The sequence below is a fragment of the Mirounga angustirostris genome, unplaced genomic scaffold (assembly GCF_029215605.1).
Source record: "Mirounga angustirostris isolate CCGP_5_RB_7025 unplaced genomic scaffold, mMirAng1.0.hap1 SCAF_7, whole genome shotgun sequence".
Classification (NCBI taxonomy): Eukaryota; Metazoa; Chordata; class Mammalia; order Carnivora; family Phocidae; genus Mirounga; species Mirounga angustirostris.
Genome location: NW_026991715.1, coordinates 58,308,105 through 58,330,422, shown reverse-complemented (window position 1 = coordinate 58,330,422; position 22,318 = coordinate 58,308,105). Strand labels below are relative to the sequence as shown.

General features: G+C 39.3%; 1 protein-coding gene across 4 annotated transcripts in view; it reads right to left on the bottom strand.

The window, feature by feature from the left end:
* The window catches only part of IQGAP2 (IQ motif containing GTPase activating protein 2), a 289,473-nt gene that overhangs the window by 8,406 nt on the left and 258,749 nt on the right, over positions 1–22,318 (bottom strand). For all 4 annotated transcript variants that reach the window (XM_045896728.3, XM_045896738.3, XM_045896719.3 and 1 more), the window contains 6 exons: positions 17,795–17,927; positions 14,751–14,853; positions 13,950–14,091; positions 5,019–5,106; positions 2,495–2,707; positions 300–460 (listed from right to left, as the gene is read on the bottom strand). In XM_045896728.3, the coding sequence (XP_045752684.1) occupies positions 300–460; positions 2,495–2,707; positions 5,019–5,106; positions 13,950–14,091; positions 14,751–14,853; positions 17,795–17,927 (840 nt within the window). The remainder of the gene's footprint in view (positions 1–299; positions 461–2,494; positions 2,708–5,018; positions 5,107–13,949; positions 14,092–14,750; positions 14,854–17,794; positions 17,928–22,318) is intronic.

The following is a 22,318-nucleotide window of genomic DNA, read 5'->3' as shown; positions in this document are numbered from 1 at the left end:
ACCTTTGACTAAAACAGACAAAAGGAAAAAGGAAAGTGCTTCCCCAGGTGTTAAAGCTACTTGCTTAAAATACAACAAATTGAGCTACTCGAATTCCAATGCTGATGGGCAATTCAAAAGTTCCTAAATGCACTTCTGACTTCTTAGATCACAGCAGCAAATCACAAGATTGAGATTCTAGTGTTTGGTTATAAAATAAAGCAAGCAGTTTGCTTCCAAGCCCCACTGTCCAGGATTGTAGAAGAATGGACACCCCTATACACCAGGACACCACAAACGGACATAGGAATTTAACTTACCTTCTTTTTAAGTTGTCTAAACAAGTCTTTATGTAGGTGTCATAATAATTAATCTGCTCTTCATAAAATGCCGCCTTCTCATTGAGTGCCTTCAGGGTCTGCTGAAGTTTGGCCAATTCAGCTTTTCGAAGCTTACGATGTATTCTTTGATTTCGAATGTCCTAAAAGAACAAATCAAGGCTATGATACGAGATTTAAGAAGCTGACTTTATGATATTGCCAATGTGGGACAAGAAGACTGTGGACTATTGAATCCCTATTTGTGACCATTAACCTGTAGCTTCCCTCAGTGACCTTCATCTCTGAACACTAAAGTGTCCCTCCTTCCTTGCTTATACTTCAGACTGGCAAGGGTCCATATTTCACTTTAACAGAGTTGCTAAGGTTTATTTTTTCCTTAATGGAAAAGCGGATAAGCATTTTTGGAATAACCATACAATTAATTTAAGGAAAAATAGTGTTTTAAGAGGGGCCCAAGGAAGACTTTCCTAGGAGACAGCAATTTCTTCAGAATGTGTTCAACATTCCACTTGGAAGGATACTTTACCTGGAAAGGTTTACACGTAATCAATGCATTCCTTTTAGAAATAAGTAAAACAAACAAACAAACAAACAAAAAACAATGTACTTTTTAATCTGAGAAGTATTTCTCTCGGTTTCCAAAAACAACTGAGCTCTCAAGATTGATGGGAAAGATATAACTCTGGTAACTATTCCTTGGATTTAAATAGAGTTAGGAGAACATTAAGTTGTCCAAACTGCTTATAACTTACAGGAGCTAGGCTATATTTAAACTTATAGGCATAAGATTTATTTGTAATTCTAACGGGTAAATCATGAAAATGTTTCATTTAAGAAAATGGCGCTTGTTTACTATGATTTTCCTTATGTGGACAGATTAAAACACATTTACCTAGGAATCCAGATAGACATGCATACGTCCTTAAATAACAATTCTCCAGTAAACAGAATCTTTTGGAGGATGCCTTCATGGTAGACCTTTTTTTTAAGGCAAAAGCGTTCATTTCTCTACTAATTATTCCCAGAGAGCAATATTCTCCACCCCAGAGCTATGGAAAGAAATGTGACTTCCCTTGAGTCACTTAGGCTAGGAGGACTAAGTCTACTGCTCTAAGTGACCATAACTTTCCATGGAAGAAAGAAGCGGAGTTGATTTTCCACCAAGAAGGTGAGAACATTTACTTTTTTCCTGATCACTTAACTGCCTTTAACCTCCAGACCCATTTTAATTTGCATATTTGGATAAAAAGAAGGAAATGTCCTTTTGACTCAAATATATACTTCCTTATCCTTGGCATACAGATCTTAGCCATTTCCTGTGATGCTTCCTCACACTAATTTGAGATCCCTTTCTCAGGAAGTTTCCCAACTGTAAAAATATGGGATGAGAAAACAGAAAGCACCCTTGAAGTCTTAACTGCATTTAGGCTCAACTGCTCAGCGGCACATTCTCAGGGACACAGAGTTAATATCTCAGTGGCAGGTCCTAAGAGCAACTGGGCTATATGACAACTAACAAGAGAGAACTCTCATTGAAGTACCATTTTTATTTTAAAACTAGTAAGTATTGGGGCGCCTGGCTGGCTCACTTGATAGAGCATGTGACTCGATCTTGGGGTTGTAGGTTTGAGCCTCATGTTGGGTGTAGAGATTACCAAAAAAATAAAATCTTAAAAAAACCCCCAAACTTAATAGGTATTGCTTAAAGGTATAGATGAGACCTGTCAATTAAATTTCCTGAGCATTATTTCTGGTGTGTGTCAAATGTCCTAATGACTTGGGGAAGTTGTGAATTTTTTCTATTAAAAGTCATCAATGGGGTGCCTGGGTGGCTCAGTTGGTTAAGCGTCTGCCTTTGGCTCAGGTCATGATCCTAGGGTCCTGGGATCAAGCCCCGCATCGGGCTCCCTGCTCCATGGGAGGCCTGCTTCTCCCTCTCCCACTCCCCCTGCTTGTGTTCCCTCTCTCGCTGTCTCTCTCTCTGTCAAATAAATAAATAAAATCTTAAAGAAAAAAAAAGTCATCAGTGGCTTTGAAGCCTTTGAAAATCTATAATATTGATCATGGCAATACAACTATGAATCTGTTATGTCACCTCAGAGAGTGCCTAGCATGTGACCAAAGATTAGCAAATGTCTGCTAAGTGAAGAAGGAAGAATACTATTTCCAAAAACCTTGGCAATCTCATTGAGAATGTCTTGGTATTTATTCTTGGATGACACGTGTCCAGTTTGTTCCAAAGTCCTAAGATTCCTCTGGATTTTCCTCTTCTTCTGCTCCAGGGGTAGCTGTGCATCTTCAACCATAGACTGACTATGCTTCATTTCTTCTGGAGCCTGGGAATCTATAATTGCACGGCTCACCATATCTTTGGCATGATCTGTTTCCTGAAAAGGGAATATCAAGATGTTGACTGTTTTCTGATTCCCCAGTCTCACAAATTCATAAACTGTACAAGACAAGTTAATGTCAAAATAAAAGAAGTCTCAAGTCAGAGTCCAAAGACCAGAATCAGCTTATGTTCTTCATGGAATTTGAATAGGTCTTTGGGAAGGGATTATCTCATGTTTTTGAGAAATATAACAATGGTGGCAGGCCTACTTTGAGCAAGATTCTCAATGGCTACTTTAGTGCTAAGATGAGAAATCACCTTAGTAATGAATATATTATAGTGGATAACTGATATTTTTGAAGTCCCTGGATGGAAGGATTTCAATTCCTGGACAGTTCAGCTGAGGAAACTAAAACTACATTATTCATTAAAACACAGCTGTGAGAACACCCTAAACATCCAGAACCCAACTGAACTCTCACACATCAGCATATTTATGGAGATTGGTAAACCATGAGGGCAGAGACCTTTATTTTAATAAGGGAATAATTCTCAAACTATCAACTCTGAAAAGCCTGCAGGGTGTCTTTGAACCAAAGGGAATAAGAATATTTTAGTTCATCCTAAGTTTCCAAGTAATTGATTAGTAAATGAATGAATGAATAGAATTTGGACAGGTTATTAAAAAAAAAAAACAGTAATAAAAGGAGACTGGTGATCTTCCCAATTCATTTTATTAGACAACTGATTGACACAATATAAAGTCTAAGGATACAAATATTATTAGATGACAGATAGACTAACACAGGAATAGTTTACAGGTCAGCGGTCAACATTAACTGCAGCACTTAATATGTTATTGGACACCTAGTATGTGCCAGTTATTATTCTACCCGCTTAACATGTTTTAAATCATTTGTTCTTGCTATGAATTAAGCACCATTATTATTCCCTTTTATAGTTGGGGGAACTGAGGTAGAGAAATCCTTCTAAGTGCCTAGAATTACATAGTTAGGAGGTGCAGGACTATACTTGATCTTGGGAGTCTGCATTCTTGTGACTATGCTACATTTGGGGAAAAATTAAATATTCAATAAGGACTAAAATTCTCTTACTAAATTAGTAGGATATTCCACCCACATTGTTTAAAAATATTCACACATTAACAAACACCAGATAACTTGGTTTCATTCTTTGTGTTTTGTAAATTAGAAACAGTCATTTCTTGGCAACCAATTAAATGAAGAATGATTCAGGAATGGGGTGCCTGGGTGGTTCAGTCAGTTGGGCGTCCCACTCCTGATTTCCACTCAGGTCATGACTGCAGGGTCATGGGACTGAGCCCTACATCGGGCTCTGTGCTCAGCAGGGAATCTGCTTGAGGATTCCCTCTCTCTGCCCCTCTCCCCACTCACATGTGCGCACTCTCTCTCTCTCTCTCAAATAAATAAGTAAATCTTAAAGGAAAAAAAGAATGATTCAGGAAAATTATGTGCCGCTCTGCTAAGAAGTATCTAATTAGATAATTTTGTTCACTTTTGTTTAGCAAGTGGTAATTACTGATACAAAAGCAAGAGCAGTGAATTAACTTAATTCAGAATGAACTAAATAAACAATGAGGCATTTTAAAAGATGTTGATAACAACTTTAATGCAAGATTGTTAGGAACCTTTAGTTACTTACAGCACGATCATGGTGCTCTGACCTGATGGACTCAAGACATTCACTTCTGAAGCATTTGGAAAACAGTTTTAATGTGTGAGACATTTGTTTCAATTTAGCAAATACGTAAGATATGAAAGGTATTTTTCTACATCCTATTGACCAGAACTATCTTTTAACTGACTTATCTGCCCACCCACTATATGAGGTTTATTTTATTTTATTTTATTTTTAAGATTTTCATTTATTTGACAGAGAGAGACACAGCGAGAGAGGGCACACAAGCAGGGGGAGTGGGAGAGGGAGAAGCAGGCTTCCCGCCGAGCAGGGAGCCCGATGTGGGGCTCGATCCCAGGACCCTGGGATCACGACTGGAGCTGAAGGCAGACGCTTAACGACTGAGCCACCCAGGCGCCCCTATATGAGGTTTATGATGAACATTCAGAGGCTTTAAAATTATCTTCCTAGTCTAGGACAAATTTACATTTAGCATACATTTGGTGCTCATTTTATATTTCTTTCCCATTATAGGGATTTTATATTTATGACTGAACTCAGCTGGCCAGAGTAACACATAAATTTCCTTACTTCCAAACCATGTCAGTTACATGGTCTTTGCAGTAACAGTAAACACTGGACATTAAGATTAAGAAAGTCAACTCACATACATGGTACTTATTATTTTACACTCAAAGACCAATTACCTGTTGTGTCGTTGCTGGTGTCTCCAAGATTTCTGTCAATGTGTTCCCTGGTTGGTTCCGGATCACATCAATTATCAGCTTTTTGGTCCTTACAAAATTGAGAAGAGACAGACTTTCAGACGGCAGTCCTGACGTGCAACAATCTGCTTCTCCCCTATGCTTCTTTGTATGTGTTACACGATCGCATACAAAAATGAAGCTTCAAAGATAATCCCTTAAAACAGAACGGTCTTTCAGAAATTCACATCTGCTCTGAGGCTCCTGCAAGTTTGTGAGTGCTTGATAATCAAAGTCCGGGTTTTACATACTGGATGTTGTGGGATTATGCTGTCAGTAACAGGGGGACAAGTATGTCAGTAGATTCCTTCTCTAAGTACTTTTTCTTCTTTGTAGACAGAGACTACTTTTGATGAGCAGGAGGGATGTGCAGCTGATATGGCCTGCAACTGTGGAGGATACAGGAATGATATCTAATACCCTCTCCCCTTTCCTGACTTTACTAACTTTAAGCTTCTGAGCCTCTTTAATACTTTATAAACCTTTAGGAGCTAGTCCAGTGGTTACTCTTCCTGGTCTGAGAAAGGTATGGAACAGTTGGAAGGCCAGTGGGAGCAGTAGTCCCAGGTGGGCTGGGGCGGCGTTGGCTGCCGGCTGACACAACAGTGAGGCGGATGGTGTTCAAGAACCTCAGGTCTGGTGGACGAGCTAAGAGATGGGCTTGCGTCCTTGTCTTTAGATGGCAGAAAATAGAGGAGCTGCTCAATAAAATGTTAACAGCTAGGAAACTCCACTGAAAGCACTAAAACCACAATACTTTTTCTCATGTGTCCTTCATGGCAATCCTACTCAAAGATCAGGTTGTGTAATGATGTGAAAAGATTTCAGCATAAAAGGCAAAGGGTTGACCCTTTGTGTGTGTACTTTTACATGAGCGGGAAAATTATTATTGGATATAGCTTCCTTTCTAAAAAATAGAGACATAAAAAGAAGCTGCCTTAAATTATAAACAGGTCTAACTGATGATTGAAGTTTCACTGTTCTTGCTGCTCTGTTGTATTTAACATCGTTTCTTTCAAAGGCATTGTGTGCCATCACTGGATGATGTCTTTCTTCTTCATACAGCAGGAAATGTTCACATGGCATGAAAATGGGAAAATGAAAACAAAACACTGTTCATTTTTGAATCATCAGGGCAAATGACAGAGGAAGCCCTCAAAGTGAAGTCCAAATATCTTATTTTTGAAAATAGGATAAAATCCAATAAGCCATCTGTAAACATTATTTTTGTCATTTCTTACTTACTGCAGGTCTGTATGAGAAGAATGATTACAGCCATTTCCTCTGACCCATGACCTTTCACTGCTGGGGATTTACAGGCTGTCTGGGAATGTCCGAACACTCCCCTGAGAGTCCAAGGTGGACACACAGCTAATTATAGCCATGCGGGAGAGGGCACTGTTCCTAAGGTGGCTGTAGCTTAGCCAAGTCTCGTTTCCTCCTTACACCACTCCCTCTTCCAATCATCATTAATGTCTTCAACAGAAACATCAAGTTAAAAATAAAAGCACTGGATGATTTTAAAAATGTCAACACAATGACAGTTCCATATTTGAAAAAATATTCTAGGAACCACTTATGATCTATCTTTCCAGAAAACTCCCAGCTCATTTCTTTAGAGAGGATATCTGATGACCAAAATGACCCAGGTCACTAAAGCGTGCCCTGCCAGGGACAAAGAATGTTTGTTTGTTAAGGAGTCACTCAAGGACGAACTGCCTATACTGCATCTTTCTCAGGAATTCAACTTTATGTCAAGCCAGTGGAATCCACTTGCCAAAGTTCCACCCCAGACATCTTGCATGTAAGTAACCATCCTGTTTCAGGACAGGGAACTCACTATCTTCCCCTGCAGCATGCCTAATGGTTAAGGGCACTGGGATCAGATAGATCTAAGGTCCATTTGGGGCTCCTGTGGTTTACTAGTTGTGTGGACTTGTACAAATTATATAATCTCAATGAGTCTGTTTTCTCATTTATAGAATCGGAATCTCTCAGAGGACTTAGTGAGGACTCAATGAAAAGTCCCATGTAAAGCCACTCACTAGGGTCTGACGTGTGGTAAGCATTCACATGGTCATGAAAGCTTTGCCGCCCAAGATGGCAGCCACTGGCTACAGGTGGCAATGGACCACTTGAAACATGGCTAGTCCAAACTGAGATGTATTACAGGTGTAAAACACACACTGGATTATGAACGTTTAAGTATGAAAAAATTAACAATTTTTTACACAAATTACACAGTGAAGTAATGAAATTTTCAACATATTGGATTAAATAAAATATACTGGAATTAATTTCACCTGTTTCTTTTTAAAATGTAATTTCTAGAAAATTTAAAATTACTTGCGTGGCTCGTGTCGAATTTATTTTGGCAAGAGCAACACTGGAACATTCCATTCTTACACAGGCAGCTCACTCTGAGAGACCTGCCTTCCAGTGAATCCCACTCACTGGACCTGGTTAGTCATGGGACTTCAGCACTGAGGGGAACCTTTGGGGAACAGTCCAATCCCTGATTATACAAATGAAGCAACTAAGATGTAAGAGGTTCGAGAGTTACACAGAGGTCACACTATTTTCTAGAGTTGCAAAAAACAAGTTGAATTCACTTTCCATATCATCAGCTCCTCACAAACCTGCAGAGAGGGGCCCAGATTGTGTCCCCATCCCCCAGTCCTTTCTTTTTGCACCTGAAACCCCCAGTTCCTTAAGCCTCTTCACAATAGGATTAAAAAAAAGAGTTCATAGTTTTGCTCCCATCTGTTGTCAAAGATCTTAAGATGTGTCCCCTCCTCACCCCAATGCAAACACAATATTCTAGATATGGTCTAACCACCATAAATCAACTAACTGGGTGGAGAGGACTGGCTCCCTGGCTGTTCAAACAATAGGTAAGATAGGCCAATCAAACCAAGGACTTTAATTCTGAGGAAGAATTAAGAAGAAAAGAAATACAGTGGGGAGTTTGTTCATCGCAGCTGTGTTCAAATCCTATTGTTGATAAATGAGACCACGTGGTGCTTGTAAACCGGTGTGACCTCTTAGATTTGGCCATTCCGCTCATAAGGCATCTTTTATGATGCTCTGACCGGTAGCATCGCTGAGCCTCCCCCTCTGCCATCTGACTTACAGCTTGTCCAAGTTTGAAAAGGAATTCATGTTTGTGCAATCTAAGGAATATTTCCAGTTGTTTAAAATTCTTCTAACATGATTACACATTTTTATCACCAGACAGCAAATATCACCTTAGCCATTTGGTGCCCATGCGAGTTTGTACCAAAAGCAAAGAAATCTTTCAGGTGGGATGATAGATGCCTCAACTGAATCATGGGATAGGAAAAAAAGTTCTTGAGAAATGACAACTGAAGCACCCGGGCAGTTAAGTTTGATTAAATCCACAAACAGTGCCTTCTACCAAAGCACGCAGACTCCTGTAGAAAAACAAGCTTAATAAAGGTCATGAGGATCACATTTTTAAAAAAAAATAAGCTCTACGTTCAACATGGGGCTTGAACTCATGACCCCGAGATCAAGAATCACTTGCTCTACCTACTGAGCCCACCAGGCGCCCCAAAGTTCACATATTTTAAGTAGAATCATGAATTATAATGAGAGAGATTTAGAATTGTGTAGTTTTCTGTAATTTATACAGTGTTAATGCATGCCTTCTTTGGCTCATTGTATCCCTTCCTTCCCCTCTCCCTCTGCCTTCTTCCCCATTTTAGAGATGAGGAGACTGATGCTAAGGTGACTTGCTCAGAGTTCTATGGCTAGTAAGTGCCAGATGGAGGCTGTAATCCCAGGTCTCCCCAGGAGGTCTCAACCAGGCTTTTCTGGTTTGTTCTTTTAGTAATCAGCAGGGTTGGTAGTCTTGGCAAAATGGCAAAAGCCCAAACTCAGGCTCCTTATTCCATATATATACAGAAGGGAAACACAATGTTCTTCCTACCCCCATCTGTGCCTTCATGTCCCTCCCATCGGTCGGTCTGTCTTCCTCTCTGGCCTGGAAAGATGCCCCAGCATCGGTTATGAAGTAACTGCTCTGCTATCATTCTCATTATTTATTCTAAGATTCCCAAGAGTACAAAGAGCCTTGCCCTCAATGAGCTGTAAAATCTTGTGAGGGCAGGCCCTGGAAGAGTTAAGATCATCTGAGTTTGAATCTATTCTCTACTTACTAGCCATATTACCTAGGAAAGAATTTTTGTCTGTTCTGTGCCTCTATGTAAAATATAGGTAATCACCTCTACCTCTTATGGTTGCTGAGAGTATAAAATGACAAATCTCATATATATCTCTATATATCTATAAATCATATCTATGGAATATTATATATAATTGAATATATATGTATATAATACACATGTATATTATTATCTATCTGAATCTGTAAGAGAGTGCCTGTCACGTGGTAAGCACTTCATAGGTGTTTGCTATCATCTTCAGCTAATCGCTAAGAATTATAAAGCTAGCATGGTATAAAGTTACTAGCGTAAGTCCTGCCCCCATGGAGATGAGTTACTCATCACTGTAAGGCTAGTTATTTGTAACTAATCATAAGAAGACATTTCTGAAAGTTAAAAACACAACCTGTTTAAAGAGGAAGCAAAATGGATTTTTTTTTTTTATAGAGAAAAGCCAGGTATTTTCATGTCTTAAATGCTCTGCATTCCATGATTGTCCATTTCACACTAACTTCTGAAAGGCATTGTCTGATTTTAGTTAAGTTTGGTTCTGTAATGAAGATCTCTAAGAACTATATATTATGTTTGAATTAGGAATTTGGTTTATTAGCTTGGAAAAAAGACATCCCCATAAGAGTTTTCAAATCAGTATTTAAAGAGTCTATTAATGGAATATCCATAATAAAGGGCTTATGAACTTAAAGCATGTCAGTGACTAGTTACTTGCTTCCCATAATTTTAGACTTACATTTCCTCACCTCAAAGATACAGATGTGGACTAGATGGTCTCTAAGCTTGCTATCACTGACACATCTTATAATTATCTATTATTAGCAAGATTTTCAAATATATACCTAAAGTATAATGTCTTTGAAAGTAAGGTTTGGCTAATATCATGGAGCTAATTCTATTGAATCTTTTGGACAATACCCAAATTCCACTTTCACAGAAGGCCACCTGGTCAATCGTTGTTTCAGTTTGTCATCCCACACTGACCACTAACTGGGCTGCTTAGTGAAGGGCTCTGCCTACAGCAGGATCTCAGAGTATGCCCAGAGGAAGGCTGTCTAGACCCCAGAGGTCTAGGAAAGCAGTGAATTATTAAGAATTATTAAAACACTAGCCCAAAAACCTTTCTATAGAAATGAGAAAGTTGATTCTACAATTCACACTGAATTGCAAGGAACCCCAAAGAACAAAAGGCTTCTTGAAAAAGAACAAGTCGGAGGACTTACCAATTTCAAAACTTATTACAAAGCTACAGTGATCAGTGCAATGTGGGACTAGGATAAGGACTGATATTAAGATGAATGGTATATAATTGAAAGTCCAGAAAGGCATATGTGTGTGGTCAATTGGCTTTTGACAAGGGTACCTTTGTACCTTTGAGAAAAAGTGTCTTTAATAAATGGTGGTAAGATAAGTGAACATCCACATGCAAAAAAAAAAAAAAAAAAATGAAATTGGACTACTGCCTTACACCAAACACAAAAATTAGCTCAAAAGGGATAATACACCTAAATATAAAAGCAAAAACTGTAAAACTCTTAGAAGAAAACATAGGAGTAAATCTTCATCACCTTAGATTGGGCAATGATTTTTTATATATGACACGAGAAGCACAAGTAACAACAAAAAAATACATTAACTGTCCTTTGCCAAGTTAAAAAACTTTTGTACATGAAAGAATATTACCAAGAGACTAAAAAGACAACCCATCAAAGGGGAAGAATATATGCAAATCATAAATCTGGTAGGGGTCTACTATCCAGAATATAGAAGGAACTCTTAGAACTCTGCAACAGAAAGACAAACAATCCAATTAAAAATGGGGCAAAGGACTTGAACAGACATTTCTACAAAGAGGGTATACAAATGGCTGACAAAGACACAGAAAGACACTGAATGTTATTAATCATCAGGGAAATGCAAATCGAAGCTATGATGAGATACTACTTTATACACACTAGAATGGCTATAACAACACCACAAAAGAGAATTTAAGTATTGGTGAAACTGTGGAAAAATTAGAACTCTTATACCTTGGTGGTGGGAATATAAAATGGTACAGCTACTGTGAAAAAAGTTTGGCAGTTCCTCAGAAAGCTAAATTTAGAATTACCTTAAGACCCAGCAATTCCACTGCTAGGTTTACACCCAAAAGAACTGAAAACAGGTGTTCAAATAAAAACTTGCACACCAATGTTCATAGCAGTATTAGTCACAAGAAGGTGCAAACAACCCAAATGTCCAGGATAAATGTGGTATATCCATGCAATGGAATATTATTCAGCCAAAAACATTGTGCGGAGTCAAAGAAGTCAGACACAAAAGGCTACGTAGTGTATGATTCCATTTATATGAAATACCCAGATAGGCAAGTTCACAGAGACAGAAAGCACCAGGGACCAGGGCCCGGGGACCAGGGACTAGGGACTAGGGAGCATGGCCTGGAAGGATGTCCCAGGATAGTGGGGAGTGACTGCTTAATGGGTATGAGGTTTACTTTTGGGGTGATGAAAATGTTCTGGAACTAGAAAGTAGTGAAGGTTGTGTAACATCCTGAAGGTACTAAGTACCGCTGAATTGTACACTTTAGAAGGTTAAAATGATAAATTTTATGTTATGTGTATTTTACTACAATAAGAAAAAATGAGTGGCTCTACTTAGTATAGTGATTACAGGAATAGACAACATTTGTTTCCCGTACACAGTGGGGAGCTGTGACAGAGCCCCACAAGGGCTGAGGCAGGTAGGACAATGGACCAGGTTTCTCTAGCTAAGACATATGGCTGCCCAACAGGCCTGACTTACATGGTTTTGCTTTTAAAATGAATTCCAAAAGTTCACAGACCCATGGAGACTGTATAAATATATATAAATACAGGATATTGAAATTATGTGATATTTTAGACTACCCACATTGTGATTTCCATTCATTAATGCACATATTTGAGTTGACTGCCTTTAGAAAATGATGTTCAAATAACAGACCAAACCAATTACGAGAAAATTTCTTCCCATTACTTCTAAGGACAAAGCATATGAGATCATAGGATGCTTGGCCTCATTTAATTTGTTTTTGTTTTTAAAGATTTTATTCATTCATTTAAGACACAGAGATAGAGAGAGAGAGAGAGAGAAGATGAGCAGAGGGAGAGGGAGAAGCAGGCTCCCTGCTGAGCCAAGAGCCCGAAGCGGGGCTTGATCCCAGGACCCTGGGATCATGACCTGAGCTGAAGGCAGACGCCTGAGCCACCCAGGCACCCCATTGGCCTCCTTTAATTTGTATGGCAGAACCACACAATCTGCATTTTCAGTTACCTTTATAATTGGCACTTTCCCCGAGGAACCCAGAGAACAGACTGCACGGTTCCTCCCCGGCCCTTCTCTGTTGCGCTGCCCTGTGTCGTCTCTGCAAATTCAATCTGACTTGCTCTTCAGTAGTCTAAGGAACTGCCCTCACCTCTTCTGAGGGCAAGGTTGTGTAAGAGTCCTGCAGCTTGGCCTCTGTCCTGTTCCCCGCTGGCAGACTTCAGACCCCCAGAGGGCAGAGACCGTTAATGGCTTGCTTACTGCTGTCTCCCCAGCATCAAGCCAGGGCCATGGACACAGAGCAGGTACTGAGGATTTGCTACACACGTAGATGAAACCTTAGAAAATCTGAGCACAAACTAATGAAGCCGAAGAGAAGAAGCACAGGTTGCAACATAGGACACTGAATAAGTTTTTTTTTTTTTTTTTTTTTGCCATTTTAATGGATGATGATGAATATCTGGAAAAAACTTAACTGGAGATGAGCACTGTTTGAATCCCGTCAGGGGCAGAAAGGAAAGCTCTTGTTACAAATGAAAACCACCTCAGAACTCAGGACATGCAACTTAGAAGTAATTTGTGAAGTATTATTTAAATACATAATTATTCCATTTTGGCCCCATTTCCCACTTCCATTCTCCACCTCAGTCTCAGACACAACTGACTTAACATGCACCCTTTTGTTTATGTAAGTTCTTAAAAACTGTATTGTTTGGTGAGCATATGTTTTGGTTTATGGTGTTTTGATTTATGGTGACGGATCTCATTCTTTCGTATTCCGTGTGTAAAGGACTGGTGTGGAACATCCAGAGGCCTTGATGGAAACAATACAGTATAAAAGCATGAATGCTTCATTATAAATGCTCAGGGGCAGGAACTAGGGTATAAGTCAAAGCTGGTAAACATATCCGGGCTTAGAGTAATAGGAAAGAAGGTTAATAAAGCAGATGATAGTGTTAGGTCTTACCATGGTGTGCCTTTTGTATTAACACTGGATCCCAGACATTAAATATGCTTTCAAGTATTTCCTCATTAATCTTTTTACCACTCTGAAACAGGTATTTCCCTTCAGTTACCTAAGGACTTCTACAGGCAGAATTAATCACTTTGTTTCTTAAAAGAAAGGAATCAAATTGCTACATGGAAAAGTGAAAAACAAGATAAGCTTTATAAACTATTATAACATTTAGTTCCCTCTTAAATGATAAGTAGTCTATTTATTATCCTTTGGTCAGATGTTTGATGAATAAACAACGTATTTCGATATTTAGATACATTAAAACGAATTATTTGGGGATTCAGCCTATTTAAATTTGCATGTTTTAAGATGCATAATCCGAGACACAATGTGCCCATTATGCCCCAAACTTACTTTATCATGAGGCTTTGGCCATCTATAGCTTCACCGTCCCCTAGGTCGTACTTGCTTGTCAAATAAAGGGAAATCTCAATCTTTGAGAGTTGATTTAGTGTATTTGCCCTGTTAGGGTCATTGGGGTCAACTGCTCCTTCCCCTGCAGAAATAAAACATTGTTATTCTTACCATTCACTCATTGTGTTGGCATCAGCAAAGCAAGATAAATGTTCTATGGGAAAGACAGGCTTTGTTGTACAGGGGATAATGGTCTTCATAAACAAAACAAAACATATACTAATATATTCCAAGAGGCTTTTAAAATCTTTCTCTCTTTTTTTTTTAAAAAGATTTTAAGTAATCTCTACCCCCAACACGGAGCTCGAATCCACAACTCCAAGATCAAGAGTCGCATGTTCCACCGACTGAGCCAGCCAGTCACCCCTTAAAAAGTCTTTGATTTAAACTGTAAAATAACATGGGGGCACAGATACTCAAAACATGAAAATATTACTAAAAGAGAACTTAATAAAAGAAATCGTTATAAAATACAGCAAGGAATTTGTAATAAATTTGGCTCTTTAATGATTTCTTTATGATATAGGTTGACTAATCCCTTTTGATGCATCTAGAGTTTAATTGCTATCTAATTGATTTGTAACCTAGGACACTATGAATTACAGAACTCTTAATGTAAGAAGGGGCTAGTGTAGTTATCTTCTTAAGTAAGGTTACATATTAAGATTATTTTGATCTAGAATAGGAAAACTGAACAACTAAACACAAACCACAGGATAAATAGAAGGCAGAAGCTCTTACCAAGAAAAGACTCCACACTAGGTACCTCTCCCAGGGATTCCAGTAGTTCATTCAGCAAGTCCTGTTTGTCAGGTGCAATTGCATCCTGGTGTTCCAACAGGAGCTTTACAGAAACAGCAATAAACACAGAGACACAAACAATTAAAAGTAAATTCCTAAGTGCTACCATTTTTACGTCAAGTTCCCTTTCCAGTTTTTCAAGATAATTTTCTTCTAATACTGTTTTATTTTTATTTTTATTTTTTTAAAGTAAGCTTTATGCTCAACATGGGGCTTGAACTCATAACCCCGAGGATCAAGAGTCCCATACTCTACCGGCAGAGGAGTAAGGCACCCCTATTGTTTGAATCTTAATTACAAGTTTGACATTTATTAAAATTAGAGACCACAGGGAAACACAGTTTTTAATATTGTCTTAGAGGTAAATGCCTACTTTACGTGAAGAAATTGTAGCTTTGTGAAAGGTGCCCATAAAACCCTCTTTCGGCAAGATCTGGTGAGATGTGCCTCCAAGAAGCCTTCTACCACTTAACCCCGTGCTCCAGCCCACCTTGACAGAAAAGGTCAAATGTGGGGAGGAAAGTGCCTAAAATGAGGCAGAAGTCTCTCTGCTAATAAACTGGAAGCACATTTCCATATCTCTTCAGGGAAAAATTAAGTGGTAATCAAACAGTATGGCTATATATAAAAAAAAATCACCACATTAGCTATTTCAATCTGCCTGGCAATTGAAGATCTTTCAAGGGTAGGGATCACAGAAACGCCTGTATGCTTCCTTGGCCTGAGACCTAGATGTACCAGGTGTTGTTTCTGGTACGCAATCCCCAAAAGGATGCGAAGCGTGTAAAGAGAGGCATTACATAAGTAATAAAGGTGATAAAATGACATAGTGACATCTGGAATGGTAGGATGCATATTTCTGGGGGAAGGTACATTAGTAACAGAACAAAATAAGGTATAACTTTAAGTTCCTGTTCTCTGAAGAGACAGGAGAGCTGATTCGGCTGCTGTCTTTGGGGAGTGAGGATTTAGGCAGCTAGTTTCAACCCTTTATTCTGGTGATTACAGAACAGAAAACTGTCTTGAAAATGTCTCTTTAAGGAGCTTATTTTGAGGGTCTACATGTTCCTTAGAGGACAAGGGGCAAGCAGGGGGTCACAGGTTGTGTGGGCTGAGCTGCCGCCAGGCTTCTGTGTAGATGTGGACACCTCCTCGTTTGAGACAGACTGTAAACAGAATAGTCTTTCTCGGCAGTCACAGTACTCCCACGTTAGACATCTGCTTCCAGCCTAACACATGAAGACAATCCAAACCGGTCACAAGCCAGATTTCCCAGGAAAACAGAACCCCCTCTTTTCAATTTTTGTTAACAAAAAGAACAGATGATTTCTCCTTAAAGAGTAACAGTCTAGCTGAATACAGTAACATTTTTTTCATGGCTATCCCTGGGAAAGAATGTCTCATTCTAAAAGATAACTCCGCCCCGCTTTTTCTGCATGAAGATACTGCCCTCAACAAATGTGTAGCCAGGATGTGGACATTTTTTTAAGACAGATAATCTACCATAAAAAAGACAACAGTCGTTGCTCAAATATGAATGAGTCCACTTGCTCATTAGAGCAGTTTTGCAAATGTTGCATTGCTGGACATGTTTTATGATTTTGAGTGTTTATACATAGAGAAAAGAAGTATAGCCTCTTCATTTGATCAACCAACTCACTCCTTTGGCTGGCCGTTCAGACCCGCCTTTGTTTAAGGTCACTCAAAATACTCATGGAGAGCTTGTTGCAAATGTCAGGGTGGTTCCTTGTTCCATCCCTGAAAGAGGGAAACCAAAAGCAGGTCCAATCTTTTTTCAAAACCTGTATTCAAGCTTTAGTTTGTTAGTTAGAAGAGCTTAATAACACGGACTGAAATTTTAGTAGCCAATTTTGCCTCCTGTTAGTGTATCTGCTTTGATGGGGGTGGGATAGGACCTTTCAGAGGTGTGTATTTGTTATGCTTTCCTTGTAGTTGTGTGTAATCCCAACTGAGTATACCCTTAATGAGGGCTTTTTGACCTCTAGTGTGTATCTGCAGAACCTGGGTTCTTGTTAGAGTGTAAGTTCTGAATTGGGAGGTCTGGAGTATGTTTCTAAACATGTCCCTAAGACTTCTCTTGGAGGAGCACGGTGGTAAGCTATTTTCAAAAAGATTATCTTTTAGGAACCAGGTTTTTCAGGAAATACTTTCCAATTGGTTTTTTCCAAACAAAAAAAACAACAAAAAAACCCAAACAAAAATCCAAAGAAACTCTCAATGTTTAGCCTCTTTTTACTTTAAATGACTGAGGAGCCATCTAAGGCTTTCCCATGCTGAGCTAAGTGCCCTGACCCCAACAGACACTTAATATTCTTTTCATGGCTGATGGTGGTGACGTTTGCACGCCATCTAGATGGAGACATTGTGACATACCACAGACTATGAAACTGCCTTTGAGAAATGGGATTTTCCAGAACAACAGAAATGATTCTTTGCAGGCAGCTAATGTTGGGTGGGGTGTCCTCTCTTTCCTAACCTTAAACAGCCTATTTTCCCTATCTTTATGTTCAATATTGGGAGAGAGAGAATATTCTCATTATCCCAGAATTTTACTGGAAAAGCTGGGAAGATTCTAGGAAGGGGAAGAGAAATAGTGTGGGGGTTCAGGCAGTGCAGCCCTGGTGGGTAGAGGAAATAGCAGGGCCTATCCCTGCTCAGGACTTAAACTTGACATTCACAATCTGACTTTGTCAACAGATCATGTAAGAAGTAAATTTTCTGATTTGGGAGGAGCTTTATTATGCACTAGAGGGAATAAATGCACCATGTAAAAAGTAAATGTGGCTTGTTTGGGAAAAGGAATCTTATTCATGTGTAAGTCAGGGAATAAATAATCGAAGGTTTCTTAGGATTCTGAGTATGAGTATTATTAGCACATGCTTACAGGAAGCCCCATAGAGACTAAGCATTTTTAACAAAATCGCATCTGAACCGTGCTAAGACCCTTTTCCAACCCCACTTACTGAATGTGTGCTGATGATTTCTTCAATTGAAATATAAATGACTGGTTTGCTGACTGTCACCACATCTGTGTATTTATCCATATTAAACTTTTCTTCTGGCTCAGGGACATTACAGGCTTCTTTGAAATATTTCCTAACAAAGAAAACAAATTCTTAAGACAGAGTTCAAATTCCTGAGGTAAATAGCTTTGTCAAAACACTGAGGAAATCATGAATTATGACTAGTGCTTTATTCTCCATCCCAAACTATGTGTGTGTGTGTGCATGTGTGCGTGTGTGTGTGTGTGTGTGTTGGGGAGGGGGGAACTTGTTACATCATCTTCCAGAATGGCTCCTAACTATGGAAGCTGAGTCCATGTTTCTGTATGTTGGACCCAGCTCCTCAAGCAGGAATAGAGAGAGCAACATAGCCTCAGGTTCTGTTAGTGACTCAATGTAGTCAAATTATGGTTATTTTATTTCATTTATTTTGTTTATTTTTATTTTTTATTTTTTTTAAAGATTTTATTTATTTATTTGACACAGAGAGAGAGATTGAGAGAGAGAGCGAGCACACAAGCAGGGGGAGTGGCAGGCAGAGGCAGAGGGAGATGCAGATTCCCCTGAGCAGGGAGCCCGATGCAGGACTCGATCCCAGGACCCTGGGATCATGACCTGAGCCGAAGGCAGACGCTTAACCGACTGAGACACCCAGGAGCCCAAATTATGGTTATTTTAGAAAATGTTATTTTGAAAACAGGGCCTCTGAAATTTAGACAAAAATGTCAAGACTGATAGTCTTTGATCTAAGAATCAAGTCTTTCTAGAGAAAATAATCTGGAAAGCAATTTATCAAATGTGCTACTTTATTTATTTTTAAAAAGATTTTATTTATTTATTTGAGAGAGAGTGAGGGAGAGAGAGCACAAGCAGGGAGAAGGAGAGGAAGAAGCAGACTCTCCTGCTGAGCAAGGAGCCTGATGCGGGGCTCGATTCCAGGACCCTGGGATCATGACCCGAGCTGAAGGCAGACGCTTAAGGACTGAGCCACCCAGGCGCCCAAATGTACTCTTTTAAACGGCACAGCTCCTGGGCCTAATAACCCTTCAGAGCTTCTGTTGCCAACATGACTGAAATTCAAGTTAAGCCTACTCTACTCCTAGTTGATCCAAGCAATAGTTGCTGACTGATGGAAACACTGTTAAGGCTAGACACACTAATATGTACCATGTCCCATTCTCCCAATAATCAGATTCTAAAAAGTCTGCTCTTTGAATAATAGCAAATTTAGACAGGGAGTTCAAGACAGCCAGGGGCTCTGGTCATGGTATAGAAGTGATCCTTTTGTACAGGCAGAGAAGGTATTTCATTCTATAATGTGGTAAATTTTCTTCCTTTTTTTTTTTTTTTTTTAAGAGGGAGAGTGCAAGAGGGGAGGAGCAGAGGGAGAAGGAAAGATTATTTTATTTTTATTTTTTATTTTTAGTTTTTTGTAGTTTTTAATTTAATTTAATTTTTTTAAAGATTTATTTATTTATTTATTTATTTGAGAGAGAGAATGAGAGACAGAGAGCATGAGAGGGAGGAGGGTCAGAGGGAGAAGCAGACTCCCTGCCGAGCAGGGAGCCCGATGCGGGACTCGATCCCGGGACTCCAGGATCATGACCTGAGCCGAAGGCAGTCGCTTAACCAACTGAGCCACCCAGGCGCCCCAGTAGTTTTTAATTTTATTATGTTATGTTAGTCACCATACAATACATCATTAGGTTTTGATGTAGTGATCCATGATCCATTGTTTTCGTATAACACCCAGTGCTCCATGCAGTACGTGCCCTCCCTAATACCCATCACCGGGCTAACCAATCCCCCCCCCCCAAAACCCTGTTTGTTTCTCAGGTCCATAGTCTCTCATGGTTCATCTCTCCCTCCAATTCCCCCCACCCATTTTTCCCTTCCTTCTCTTAATGTCCTCCATGCTATTCCTTATGTTCCACAAATAAGTGAAACCATATGATAATTGACTTTCTCTGCTTGACTTATTTCACTTAGCATAATCTCCTCCAGTCCCATCCATGTTGATGTAGAAGTTGGGTATTCATCCTTTCTGATGGCTGAGTAATATTCCATTGTATATATGGACCACATCTTCTTTATCCATTCATCTGTTGAAGGGCATCTTGGCTCTTTCCACAGTTTGCCTATTGTGGACATTGCTGCTATGAACATTGGGGTGCATATGGCCCTTCTTTTCACTACATCTGTGTCTTTGGGGTAAATACCCAGTAGTGCAATTGCTGGGTCATAGGGTAGCTCTATTTTTAAATTTTTGAGGAACCTCCACATTGTTTTCCAAAGTGGCTGTACCAACTTGCATTCCCACCAACAGTTTAAGAGGGTTCCCCTTTCTCCACAACCTCTCCAACATTTGTTTTCTTTCCCTGCCCATTTTGGTCATTCTAACTGGTGTAAGGTGGTATTTCAGTGTGATTTTCATTTGGATTTCCCTGATGGCTAATGATGATGAACATTTTTTCATGTGTCTGTTAGCCATTTGTATGTCTTCTTCAGAGAAGTGTCTGTTCATCTCTTCTGCCCACTTTTTGACTTGATTATTTGTTTTTTGGGTGTTGAGTTTGAGAAGTTCTTTATAGATTTTGGATACCAGCCCTTTATCTGTAGTGTCATTTGCAAATATCTTCTCCCATTCTGTGGGTTGCCTCTTTGTTTTGTTGACTGTTTCCTTTGCTGTGCAGAAGCTTTTTATCTTGATGAAGTCTCAAAAGTTCATTTTTGCTTTTGTTTCACTAGCTTTTGAAGATGTATCTTGGAAGAAGTTGCTGTGGCCAATGTCAAAGAGGTTACTGCCTATGTTCTCCTCTAGGATTTTGATGGATTCCTGTCTCACATTGAGGTCTTTCATCCACTTTGAGTTTATCTTTGCAAATGGTGTTAGAGAATGGTCGAGTTTCATTCTTCTGCATGTGGCTGTCCAATTTTCCCAGCACCATTTATTGAAGAGACTGTCTTTTTTCCATTGCATGTCTTTTCCTGCTTTGTCAAAGATTATTTGACCATAGAGTTGAGGGTCCCTATCTGGGTTCTCTATTCTGTTCCATTGGTCTGTATGTCTGTTTTTGTGCCAGTACCATGCTTTGTAATATAGCTTGGTGATCACTGCTTTGTAATACAGCTTGAAATTGGGCAATGTGATGCCTCCAGCTTTGTTTTTCTTTTTCAACATCTCCTTGGCAATTCGGGGGCTTTTCTGATTCCATACAAATTTTAGGATTGTCTGTTCCAGCACTTTGAAAAATGTCATTGGAATTTTGATCGGGATGGCATTGAAGGTATAGATTGCTCTGAGTAGCATAGACATTTTAACAATGTTTATTCTTCCGATCCATGAGCATGGAATATTTTTCCATCTTTTTCTGTCTTCTTCAGTTTCTTTCATGAGTGTTTTGTAGTTCCTAGAGTATAGCTCCTTTACCTCTTCGGTTAGGTTTATTCCGAGGTATCTTATGGTTTTTGGTGAAATGGAATCGTTTCTTTAATTTCTCTTTCTACAGTTGCGTTGTGTATATGAAAGCAACTGATTTCTGTACATTGATTTTGTATCCTGCCACATTACTGAATTGCTGGATGAGTTCTAGTAATTTGGGGGTGGAGTCTTTTGGGTTTTCCGCATAAAGTATCATGTCGTCTGCGAAAAGAGAGAGTTTGACTTCTTCTTTGCCAATCTGAATACCTTTTATTTCTTTTTGTTGTCTGATTGCTGTTGCTAGGACTTCTAGTACTATGTTGAACAACAGTGGTGAGAGTGGGCACCCTTGACGTGTTCCTGATCTTAAGGGAAAGGCTCTCAGCTTTTCCCCATTGAGGATGATATTTGCTGTGGGTTTTTCATAGATGGATTTTATGAGCTTGAGGAATGTTCCCTCTATCCCTATACTCTGGAGAGTTTTAATCAGGAAAGGATGTTGTATTTTGTCAAATGCTTTTTCTGCATCAATTGAGAGGACCATATGGTTCTTCTCCCTCCTTTTATTGACATGTTCTATCACATTGATTGATTTGTGAATGTTGAACCACCCTTGCATCCCGGGGATAAATCCCACTTGGTCATGGTGGATGATCCTTTTAATGTATTGTTGGATCCTATTAGCTAGGATTTTGTTGAGGATTTTGGAATCCATATTCATCAGGGATATCGGTCTGAAATTCTCCTTTTTGATGGGGTCTTTGCCTGGCTTGGGGATTAAGGTAATGCTGGCCTCATAGAATGAGTTTGGAAGTTTTCCTTCTGTTTCTATTTTTTGAAACAGCTTCAGTAAAATAGGTATTATTTCTTCTTTGAATGTTTGGTAGAATTCCGCAGGGAATCCATCAGGCCCTGGACTCTTGTTTTTTGGGAGGTTTTTGATCACTGCTTTAATCTCGTTACTGGTTATTGGCCTATTCAGGTTGTCAATTTCTTCCTGTTTCAGTCTTGGCAGCTTATAGGTTTCCAGGAAGGCCTCCATTTCATCCAGATTGCTCAGTTTA